Consider the following 13,276-nt stretch of genomic DNA (forward strand, 5'->3'; position numbering starts at 1 on the left):
GAGGCTCGGCGAGAGAGAGATTGTTGTTAAGTGTTTCGGGTCTCGGTGAGGGAGATACTTTAGTTAAAGGTTTCGAGGCTCGGCGAGAGTAAGACTTTAGTGAAGGGTTGTTAAAGGGTGTCCAGTAGTGGATAATCAAGCGAGGTAGTGTTGAAGACTTAGCGTAGAAACGGTTTTTAGTAGCGGATAAGCCTGTGAGCTACCGTTGAAGTCTCGACGTTGGAGGGATTTCTAGTAATAGTTAATCAAGTGAGGTAGTGTCGAAAGCACGAAATGTTAAGGGTTTCTAGAAGTGAAGTATCTTTGAGGCTCAAGAGATTTATTGTAGTAGATAAACCAGAGAGTTAGTGTTGAATGTTCGACGTTAGAGGTATTTCTAGAAGTGGATACTCACGTGTTGAATTCTTTCAAACGTGGAATGATTTCTAGTTTTGAATTATCCAGTGAGGTAGTGTTCAAGATTAGACGTTGATGGAATTTATAATCGTCGATAATTCATTGAGGTAGCGTTCAAGGCTCGACGTGGGGGGGGATTATTAGTAGTGAATAATCAAGTGAAGGTTCGACATGGAAGGGCTCTCTAGATAATCAAATGGGATCTTGTTGAAGGCTCGAAGTGGTAGGGATTTCTTGTAGTGAATAATCCAGTGAAGAAGTGTTGAAATCTTGGCGTGGAATGGATTTCTAGTAGTGGCTAATGAAATAAAGTAGTGTTGAAGGCATGTCATGGGAGGTGTTTCTGTTAGAAGATAATCAACTAATGTAGTGATGAAAACTCGGCGTTGAAGAGATTCCTTGTATTAATAGATGAAGAGAAGAAGTGTTGAATGTGAAAGGGAATGGGATTTCTATCTAGAAGTGGATATTGAAGTGAAGGTAGCATTGAAGGCTCGGCGTGAAAGGGATTTCTAGAAGTGGATAATGAAGTGAAGCTATGTCGAAGACTCGGTGTGAAACGGATTTCTTGTAGTGGATAATGATATGAGGTAGTGTTGAAGATTTGGTGTGAAAGGAATGCGCAATGAAGTAGTTATAATGTTTAATTAGTATTTCTAGAACTGTCTAGTATTTTTGAGTTAAAGGGCAAAGGAAAGATGTCGAGAAATAAATAATGTCGAGAAATAAATAATGCGGTGAAGTATTTACTATTTGTACAAATGGTTGTTATGGCTGTTCAGGACCGGTGGTAGTTACAAACATAACACGCGTTTCAGCCTCCAATAGTAATATGTTCACGCCACGGGAAACAACATGACCTTTGACCTACAGAGTATTAATTCATAAACACCCCGAGCTTTGAGGTAGGTCAATAGACTAGGGCTCGCAGATAGCAATGTACCGTTAAATAGTGAGCACAGCGAAGTGTTTTACTCCTTGTGTACAAAGACTGACGGTCACAACAAATTATTTACCGTTTAACAGAGATTACTAAAGAGAATAACGTTTGGAAAAAGAAAAACGGAAACCATTTTCTCACAGGCAGCTTATTAATACTTATACTTATTTTGCTTCAAAATTATTAGTGTATTGGAGAGGATAATTAGTTACCAACATTCCACAAATGAACTGAAATTAAGACAAAACGTGTGATCTATTAAAAACCTGAATTCAAGTGTTTCAGTGTCCATAAGTGAACAGTCGTCATGCTTGGACTAAGTAACACATGCGTCTTACAACTTGTGTGTGTTCACTTGCTTGTGTGTTACAGTGATCCGCCAATGACCACACCTATGGTCGATCTTGGAGTAACTGACCAGCCAACTACACCACCAGTAACAGCCAGCACTTCTCCACGTATTGACCTAGCTCAGCGCCGTCTCTACATGTTTGTATTTCTAAAGTAGCTTAATAATACGTTCCATTTCAGTGATTAATCAAGTCAAGCAGATAAATATGCATCCATTTATTAAGCTAAGACATTTTTGATGTACCTCAACCAAATCGGTTTCAGAAGTTGGGCATTGAAGTTATTTCTCAGTGGGAAATCGATCCTAAATCGATATAGGAAACTTTGGTTTTCTTTAAATAGGAAATTTATATTACTTAAAGGAACATTAATGCTATTTCTTACTGGGAAATTACTGTTTTAGTTCAGTGGAAAATTTAGGGTCTCTCCATAGCAAATTGATATTACGTATCCTTTGGAAACTGATGTCATGGCGCAATAGGAAATTGGTGTTTTAGTGAAACTGTAATGAATAAAATTGTGCAGCTGGAAATTAATATCAATACTTTAGTGGGATATTTATTTTTAGTGTAGTGTGAACTGATGTTTTAGGGAAATTGAAATGAATGTTTATTGTGCAGCTGAAAATTAATATCATGGATTAGCGGGATATTTATTTTTTAGTGTGAACTGATGATTTAGTGCAATTTGAACTTGATATCTCAGTGGTGTGGAAAGTGGATGGTTTAGCGTCATTGGAAATTGATGACATGGCTTAGTAGAATATTGATGAAAATTCAATAATCTTGCAATCATAAAAAATCATTTTTATCTCGCAGTGGGATATTGATTTCATATCAGTGGAAAATTAATGTCATGGTGCGATAGAAAAAAATGGTGTTTTAGCGTAGTAGGGACGTGATATCAAGGTGCAAAAAGAAATCGGCGTTTTAGTGTAGTAACGATTTGATGTCAAGGTGCTATAGCAAATTGGTGTTTTAGCGTAGTAGCCATTTGATGATATGGTGCAATAGGAAATTGGTGTTTTAGCGTAGCAGCGACGTGATGTGATGATGCAATATGAAATGGGTATTATAGCGTAGTAGCAATTTGAGGTCATGGTGCAATCGGATATTGGTGTTTAACGTAGTAGGGACGTGTTGTCATATTGCAACAAGAAAATGATGTTTTAGCTTGGTAGCAATTTGATATTATGATGAAATAGGAAATTAAAGTTTTAGAATAGTAGGTACGTGATGACATGTTGCAAATGGCAATTTGTATTTTAGCGTAATAGCAATTTGATGTCATGGTGCAAAAGGAAATTGGTGTTTTAGCATAGTTACGATTTGATGTCATGGGGCAATAGGAAATTGGTGTTTTATCGTAGTATGAAAGTGATGTCAAGGTGCAATAGGAAATTGGTGTTTTCAGCAAAATAGCGATTTGATGTCGTGGTGCAATAGGATATTCGTGTTTAAGCATAGTAGGGACGTGTTGCCATGATGCAATATGAAATTAGCGGTTTAGCGCAGTAGCGTTTGATGTCATGGTGCAATAGGATATTCGTGTTTAAGCGTAGTAATCATTGGATGTCATGTTGAAATAGGAAATTGGTGTTTGAGCGTAGTATGAATGTGATGTCACGTTGCAATAAGAAATTAGTGTTTTAGCGTAGTAGCTAATTGATGTCATGATGCCAGAGAAAATTGGTATTTTAGCGTAGTAGTGACTTAATGTTATGGTGCAATAGGAAATTGATGTTTTAGTGTAGTAAGGATTTGATGTAAATGTGCAATTGGAAGTTAGAGTTTTAGCAAAATAGCGAGTTGATGTCATGGTGAAATAGGAAATTGGTGTTTTAGTATAGTAGCCATTTAATGTCACGATACAATAGGAAATTGGTGTTTTGTCGTAGTATGAGCGTGATGTCAATATGCAAATGGAAATCGGTGTTTTAGCGTAACAGCGACTTGATGTCATGATAAAAGAGGACATTGGTGTTTTAACGTAGCAGCGATTTAATGTCATGGTGAAATAGGAAATTGGTGTTTTATCGTAGCATGAACGTGATGACAATGTGCAAATGGAAATCGGTGTTTTAGCGTTGCAGCGACTTCATAACATGGTACAATAGGAAATTAGTGCTTTAGCGTAGTAACGATTTGATGTCATAATGCAATAGGAAATTGGTGTTTTAGCGTAGTAACTATTTGATGTCATATTGCAATAAGAAATTGGTGTCTTAGTGTAGTAGCGATTGATGTCATGATGCAATAGGAAATTGATATTTTAACGTATCGGCCTCTTGATGTCACGATGCAATATGATATTGATGTTTAGCGTAGTAGGTACGTAATGTCAAGGTGTAATAGGAAATTAGTATTTTAACGTAGCAACGATTTGATGTCATGATGCAATAGGAAATTGGTGTTTTAGCGTGGTACCCATTTGATGTCATTGTGCAATAGGAAATTGGTGTTTTGGCATATTAGTCATTTGATGTGACGATGCAATATGAAATTGGTCTTTTATGATAGTATGAACGTGATGTCAAGTTGCAATAGGAAATTGGTGTTTTAGCGTGGTACCCATTTGATGTCATTGTGCAATAGGAAATTTGTTTTTTGGCATATCAGTCATTTGATGTGACGATGCAATATGAAATTGGTGTTTTAACATAGTATGAACGTGATGTCAAGTTGCAATAGGAAAATGGTGTTTTAGCGTTGCAGCGACTTGATGTCATGGTGCAGTAGGAAATTGGTGCTTTTGGCGTGGTAGCCATTTATGTCATGGTGCAATAGGAAACTGATGTCTTAACGAAGAAACAATTTGATATTATGATGAAATCGGAAATCGATGTTTTAGGGTAGTAAGAACGTGCTGTCATGATGCAATAGGAAATTAGTGGTTTAGTGTAGTAGCGATTTGATGTCACGATGTAATAGTAAATTGGTGCTTAAGCGTAGTAACCACTTGATATTATGGTGCAATAGGACATTGATGTTTCAACGTAGTATAGACGTGATGTCATATTGCAATAGGAAATTGATGTTTCAACGTAGTATGAACGTGATATGAAGATGCAATAGGAACTTAGCATTTTAGCGTAGCAACGACTTGATGTCAGGATGCAATAGGATATCGTTGTTTTAGTGTAGTAAGAATTTGATGTAAATATGCAATAGGAAATTTGTGTTTTAAAGAAATAGCGAGTTGATGTTATGGTGCAATATGAAATTGATGTTTTAGCGTAGTAAGGACGTAATGTCAAGGTATAAAAGGAAATTGGTGTTTTCGCTTAGTAGCGATTTGATGTCGTGGTGCAATAGGAAATTGGTGTTTTAGCGAAGTAGCCATTTGATGTCAGGGTGTAATAGGAAATTGGTGTTTTAACGAAGATGCAATTTGATATTATGTTGAAATAGGAAATTGATATTTTAGTGTTGCAGCGACTTGATGTCATGGTGCAATAGCAATTGGTGTTTCAACGTAGTAGCGATTTGATGTCACGATGCAGTAATAAATTGGTGTTTAAGCGTAGTAATCATTTGATATCATGGTGCAAGAGGGAATTAGTGTTTTAGCTTAGGAACGACTTGATATCAAGATGCAATAGGAAATTGGTGTTTTAGCGTATCAGCCTTTTGATGTCACGATGCATTTGGAAACTGGTGTTTTAGTGTAGTAAGGATATGATGTCATGATATCAAAATTAATGTGTTAGTGTAGTAACGATTTAATGTAAGTGTGAATTGGAAATTTGTGTTTCCTATTGCATCTTGACATCACGTCCCTACTACGCTAAAACCATGAACCATGACATCAAATTTCTACTATGCTCAAACACATATTTCCCTTTGCACCTTGACATCAAATCGCTACTACTCTAAAACACCAATTTCATATTGCATCTTGACATCAAATTTCTACAACGCTGAAACACATATTTCCCTTTGCACCTTGATATCGAATCGCTATTACGCTTAAACACCAGTTTCCTATTGCACCTTGTCATCACGTTCCTAATATGCTAAAACACCAGTTTAACATTGCATCATCAAATCGCTACTACGCCAAAACATCAATTTCTTATTGCACCTTGACATTACTACCTACTACGGTAAAACACCGATTTCCTATTGCACCATGACATCAAGTCGTGGCAACGCTAAAGCACCAATTTCCTATTCCACCTTGACATTACATTCATACTACGCTAAAAGACCAATTTCCTATTACACCATGACATTAAATTACTACTTTGTTAAAACACCAATTATCTTTTGCACCGTGACATCGAATTGCTACTAAGCTAAAACACCAATTTCCAATTGCACGATTACATCAAATCCTTAGTACACTAAAACAACAATTTCCTATTGCACCATGAGATCAAATCGCTGCTACACAAAACACCAATTTCCTATTTCACCATGACATCATATCGCTACTTCGCAAAAACACAACTTTCCTCTCTTTCATCTTGAAATCAAATGGCTACTACGCTAAAACTCCAATGTCCTATTGCACCGTGACAGCAAATTGCTACTACCAAGAAACACCAATTTCCTATTGCATCATGACATCAAATGGCAACTACGATAAAACGCCAATTTCCAAATGCGCCATGACATCAAAACGTTACTAAGCTAAAACACAAATTTCCTATTACACATTTAAATCAAATCCTTAATACACAAAAATATCAATTTCTTATTGCACCATGACATCAAGTCGCTACTACGTTGAAACAGCAATTTTTATTGCATCGAGACATCAAATGGCTATATTGCTAAAACACCAATTTCTTATTGCACCATGACATCTTATGGCTACTACGCTAAAACATCCATTTCCTATTGCACCATGACATCAAGTCGCTGCAACGCTAAAACACCAATTTTCAATTTTTATCATATTATCAAATTGTTTCTTCGTTAAAACACCATTATTCTATTACACCCTGACAACAAACGGCTACAACAATAAAACACCAATTCTCTATTGCATCATGACATCAAATCGTTACTACGCTAAAACACCAATTTCCTGTTTTACCATGATATCAAATCGCTACTACGTAAAAACACCCATTTCTTATTGAACCTTGACATCAAATCGCTACTACGCTAAAACATCAATTTCCTATTGCATCATGATATCAAGTCTCAACTACACTAAACACCAAATTCCTCTTGCACCCTGACATCAAATGGCTACTAGCTAAAACACCAATTTCCTATTGCATCGTGACATCAAATCGTTACTACGGTAAAACACCAATTTCCAATTTGCATCATGATATCAAATCGTTACTACGCTAAAACACCAATTTCCTATTGCACATTGACATCAAATCGCTACTACGCTAAAACACCAATTTCCTATTGCATCATCACAAGAAGTCGCTACTATGCTTAAACACCAACTTCCAATTGCATCATATCATGTTGCTACTACTCTAAGATACCAATTTAATATTGCAACTTGGCATCACGTCCCTACTACGATAAAACATCAATTTCCTATTTCATCAAAATATCAAATTACAACTACGTTTAAAGACCAATTTCCTATTGCACTATGACATCAAATGGTTACTACGCTTAAACACCAATTTACTATTACATCGTGACATCAAATGGAAACTGCACTAAAACACCAATTTCCTATTGCACCATGACATCAAATCGCTACTACGCTAAAACACCAATTTCCTATTGCATCGTGATATCGAATGGCTACTACACTAAATCATCAATTTTCAATTGCACCTTGACATCAAATGGTTACTACGCTAAGATACAAATTTCCTATTTCATCATGACATCAAGTCGCTACTACGCTAAAACACCTATTTCCTTTTGCAACATTACATGAAATGGTTACTACGCTAAAACACCAATTTCCTATTGCACCATGACATCTTATGGCTACTACGCTAAAACATCAAATTCCTATTGCACCATGACATCTTATGGCTACTACGCTAAAACATCAAATTCCTGTTGCACCATGACATCTTACGGCTACTACGCTAAAACATCAATTTCCTATTGCACCATGACATCAAGTCGCTGCAACGCTAAAACACCAATTTCCAATTTTTATCATAATATCAAATTGTTTCTTCGTTAAAACACCAATATTCTATTACACCCTGACAACAAACGGCTACTACAACAAAACAACAATTTCCTATTGCATCATGACATCAAATCGTTACTACGTTGAAACACCAATTTTCAATTTGCACCATGATATCAAATCGTTACTACGGTAAAACACCAATTTCCAATTTGCATGATGACATCAAATCGTTACTTCGCTAAAACACCAATTTCCTATTGCACATTTACATCAAATCCTAACTACACTAAAACATCAAATTGCTACTACTCTAAGATACCAATTTAATATTGCAACTTGGCATCACGTCCCTACTACGCTAAAACATCAATTTCCTATTGCATCATGATATCAAATGGCTACTGCGCTAAAACACCAATGTCCTATTGCTCCGTAAGATCAAATCGTTATTAGGCTTAAAAACTAATTTCCTCTTGCAACATGGCATCAAATCGCTACTACGCTAAAACACCAATTTCCTATTGCACCAAGACACCAAATTGCAACTACGTTAAAACACCAATTTCCTAATGCATCATGACATGAAGTCGCAACTATGCTAAAACACCAATTTCCAATTGCATCATGATATCAAATCGTTACTACGCTAAAACACCAATTTCCTATTGCACATTTACATCAAATCCTTACTACACTAAAACATCAAATGGCTACTCCGCTAAAACACCAATTTCCTATTGCATCATGACATCAAATCGTTACTACGGTAAAAAACCAATTTCCTATTGCACCATGACATCAAGTCGCTGCAACGCTAAAACACCATTTTCCTATTGCAACTTGACATCACCTTCATACTTCGTTGAAACATCATTTTCCTATTCCAATATGACATCACTTCCTTGCTACCTTGAAATATGAATTTCCTATTGCCCCATGACATGAAATGGTCACTACGCTTAAACACCAATTTCCTTTTGCACCATGACATCAAATCGCTACTATGTTGAAACACAAATTTCCTATTGCACCATGACATCAAGTCGCTGCAACGCTAAAACATCAATTTCAGATTTTATCATAATATCAAAATGCTACTACGCTAAAACAGCAATTATCTATTGCACCATGATATCAAATCGCTACTACGCGAAAATAGCAATTGCCTTTACATCTTTGCAACATGTGAATACTACAAATAAACACCAATTTCCGTGACATCAAATGGCTATTACACTAAAACATCAATTTCCTATTGCATCGTGACATCAAGTCGCTACTACGCTTAAACACCAAATTCCTATTGCACCATGACATCAAATGGCTACTGCGCTAAAACATCCATTTCCTATTGCACCATGACATCAAGTCGCTGCAACGCTAAAACACCAATTTCCAATTTATATCATAATATCAAATTGCTTCTTCGTTAAAACACCATTATCCTATTACACCCTGACAACAAACGGCTACTTCAATAAAACAACAATCTCCTATTGCATCATGATATCAATCGCCACTACGCTAAAACACCAATTTCTTATTGCACCTTGACATCAAATGGCTAATACGCGAAAACAGCAATTTCCTATTACTCCATCACATCACGTACCTACTACGCTAAAACACCATTTTCCTATTCCACCATGACATGAATTCGCTACTACGATAAAACATCAATTTCCTATTGCACATGACATCAAATGCTACTACGCTAAAACACAATTTCCTCTTGCAACATGACATCAAATGGCTAATACGCTAAAACACAAATTTCCTATTTCAACATGACATCAAATCGCAACTACGCTAAAACATCAATTTCCAATTACATCATGATATCAAATGGCAACTACGTTAAAACACCATTGTCCTATTGCACCATGACATGAAATGATTACTACGCTAAAACACCAATTTCCTATTGCACATTTAAAACATCAAATCCATCAAACTATTGCTACGCTAAAACATCAATTTCCTATTGCATGACATCAAACGCTGCTACGCTAAAACAACTATTTCCTGTTGCAACATGACATCAAATCGCCGCTACGCTAAAACACCAATATCCTATAGCAATATGACATCAAATACTACGCTAAAACACCAATTTCCTACTATGTTTAAACACCAATTTCAAATCGCTACTACGCTAAAACACACCATGCTATCAAATGGCTCCTACGCTAAAACACCAATTTCCTATTGCATCATGACATGAAGTCGCTACTACGCTAACACACCAATTTTCTATTGCATCATGACATCAAATCGCTACTACGCTAACACACCAATTTCCTATTGCACCATGACATCAAATCGCTACTACGCGAAAACACCCATTTCCTATTCCATCTTGACATTACTTCTCCCTTACCCTAAAACACCAATTTCCTATTGCATCATGATATCAAATACGCTAAAACACAATACGCTGAAAACAAACAACAATTTCCTATTGCACCACGACATCAAATGACTACTGCGATAAAACACAATTTCCTATTGCACCATGAAATCAAATGGCAACTACGTTAAAACACCAATGTCGTATTGCATCATGCTTTCGAATGGCTACTACGCTAAAACACCAATTTCCTATTGCATCATGACATCAAGTCGCTACTACGCTAAAACACCAATTTCCTATTGCACCATGACATCAAATGGTTACTACGCGAAAACACCAATTTCCTATTGCACCTTGACATCAAATTGCTCTTATGCTAAAACAACAATTTCATATTGCATCATGACATGAAGTTGATATTATGCTAAAACACAAATTTCATATTGCATCATGATATCAAATTGCTACTACGCTAAAACACCAATTTCCTATTGCACCATAACATCAAATCGCTACTACGCTAAAATACCAATTTCCTATTTCACCGTGATATCAAATAGCCACTACGCTAAAACACTAATTTCCTATTGCAGCATGACATCAAATCGTTACTACACTAAAACACCAATTTCATATTGCACCATGACGTCAAATCGCTACTACGCTAAAACACAAATTTCCTATTTCAACATGACATCAAATCGCAACTACGCTAAAACACCAATTTCCTATTGCATTATGACATGAAGTCGCTACTACGCTAAAACAACAATTTCATATTGCATCATGACATCAAATCGCTACTACGCTAAAACACCAATTTCCTATTTCATCGTGATATCGAATGGTTACTGCGCTAAATCATCAATTTCCTATTGCACTATGACATCAAATGGTTACTACGCTTAAACACCAATTTACTATTGCATCGTGACATCAAATCGCTACTACGCTGAAACACTAATTTCCTATTAAACCATGACATCAAATGGCTACTCCGCTAAAACACCAATTTCCTATTGCATCATGACATCATGATTATCAATTTCCTATTGCATACATGACATCAAATCGCTACTACGCTAAAACAGCAATTTCCTATAGCACCGTGATATCAAATGGCTACTACGCTAAAACACAAATTTTCTATTGCATCATGAAATCACATCGATACTACGCTAAAACACCAATTTCCTATTGCATCATGATATCAAATGGCTACTACGCTAAAAGACAAATTTCCAATTGCATCTCAACATCGAATCGCTGCAACGCTAAAACACCAAATTCCTATTGCACCATGACATCAAATCGCTACTACGCTAAAACACCAATTTCCTATTGCATCATGACATCAAATCGTTACTACGGTAAAGAAATAATTTCCTATTGCACCATGACATAAAGTCGCTGCAACGCTAAAACACCAATTTCCTATTGCACCATGACATCAAATCGCTACTACGCTAAAACACCAATTTCCTATTGCACCATGACATCAAATAGTCTGTACGCTAAATCATTAATTTCCTATTGCATCTTGACATCAAATGACTACTATGCTAAAACATCAATATCCCATTGCACCAAGCCATCAAATTGCTACTACGGTCGAACATCAATTTCCTATTGCACCACGACATCAAATCGTTACTATACTAACACACCAATTTCCTATTGCATCATGACATCAAATGACTACTGCGATAAAACACAATTTCCTATTGCACCAAGAAATCAAATTGCAACTACGTTAAAACACCAATGTCCTATTGCATCATGCTTTCGAATGGCTACTACGCTAAAACACCAATTTCCTATTGCACCATGACATCAAATCGCTACTACGCTAAAACACCAATTTCCTATTGCATCATGATATCAAATGGCTACTACGCTAAAAGACAAATTTCCAATTGCATTATGACATGAAGTCGCTACTACGCTAAAACATCAATTTCCTATTGCACCATGACATCAAATCGTTACTACGCTAAAACACCAATTTCCTATTGCACCATGACATCAAATCGTCACTACGCTAAAACACCAATTTCCTATTGCATCATAATATCAAATTTCTACTACGCTAAAACACCAAAAACATGACATCAAATCGCAATTACGCTAAAACACCAATTTCATATTGCACAATGACATCAAATCGCTACTACGCGAAAACACCCATTTCCTATTCCATCTTGACATTACTCCCCCCTTACCCTAAAACACCAATGTCCTATTGCATCATGATATCAAATCGCTACTACGCTAAAACACCAATACCCTATAGCAATATGACATCAAATCGTTACTATGTTAAAATACCAATTTCCTATTGCAATATGACATCAAGTCGCTAGTACGATAAAACACCAATTTCCAATTGCATCATAATATCAAATCGCTACTACGCTAAAACACCAATTTCCTATTTCATCGTGATATCGAATGGTTACTACGCTAAATCATCAATTTCCTATTGCACCATGACATCACGAACCTACTATGCTAAAACACCAATTTCCCATTGCATCGTAATATCGAATGGCTTCTACGCTAAAACACCTATTTTCTATTTCACCGTGACATCAAATGGCTACCACGTCTAAAACACCAATTTGCTATTGCACCGTGACATCAAATTGCTACTAAGCTAAAACACCAATTTCCTATTGCACCATGACATCAAATGGCTACTACGCTAAAACACCAATTTCCTATTGCACCATGACATCAAATCGCTACTACGCTAAAACACCAATTTCCTATTGCATCTTGACATCAAATCGTTACTACGCTAAAACACCAATTTCCTATTGCACCATGAAATCAAATCGCTACTACGTTAAAACACCAATTTCCTATTGCACCTTGACATCAAATTGCTCTTACGCTGAAACACCAATTTCCTATTGCATCATGATATCAAATGGTTACTACGCTTAAACACCAATATTCTATTGCACCATGACATCAAATCGCTACTACGCTAAAACACCAATTTCCTATTTCATCGTGATATCGAATGGTTACTACCGTAAATCATCAATTTCCTATTGCACCATGACATCACGAACCTACTACGCTAAAACACCAATTTCCTATTGCTATATGATATCAGGTCGCTACTACGTTTAAACACCAATTTCCTATTGCAC

At 36.3% G+C, this 13,276-nt stretch overlaps 1 protein-coding gene across 1 annotated transcript in view; it reads left to right on the forward strand.

Annotated features, from left to right (window-relative positions):
- Positions 1–1,386: 1,386 nt before the first annotated feature.
- LOC132564240 (uncharacterized) overlaps positions 1,387–13,276 on the forward strand; it is a gene marked incomplete at its 3' end in the record, with an annotated part of 30,128 nt that continues 18,238 nt past the window's right edge. Inside the window, exon 1 of the mRNA XM_060228909.1 lies at positions 1,387–1,825. Within this exon, the coding sequence (XP_060084892.1) occupies positions 1,644–1,825 (182 nt within the window). The remainder of the gene's footprint in view (positions 1,826–13,276) is intronic.

This window comes from Ylistrum balloti, unplaced genomic scaffold, assembly GCF_031769215.1.
Source record: "Ylistrum balloti isolate Yb309-2 unplaced genomic scaffold, AGI_CSIRO_Ybal_v1 Utg372094, whole genome shotgun sequence".
Taxonomy (NCBI): Eukaryota; Metazoa; Mollusca; class Bivalvia; order Pectinida; family Pectinidae; genus Ylistrum; species Ylistrum balloti.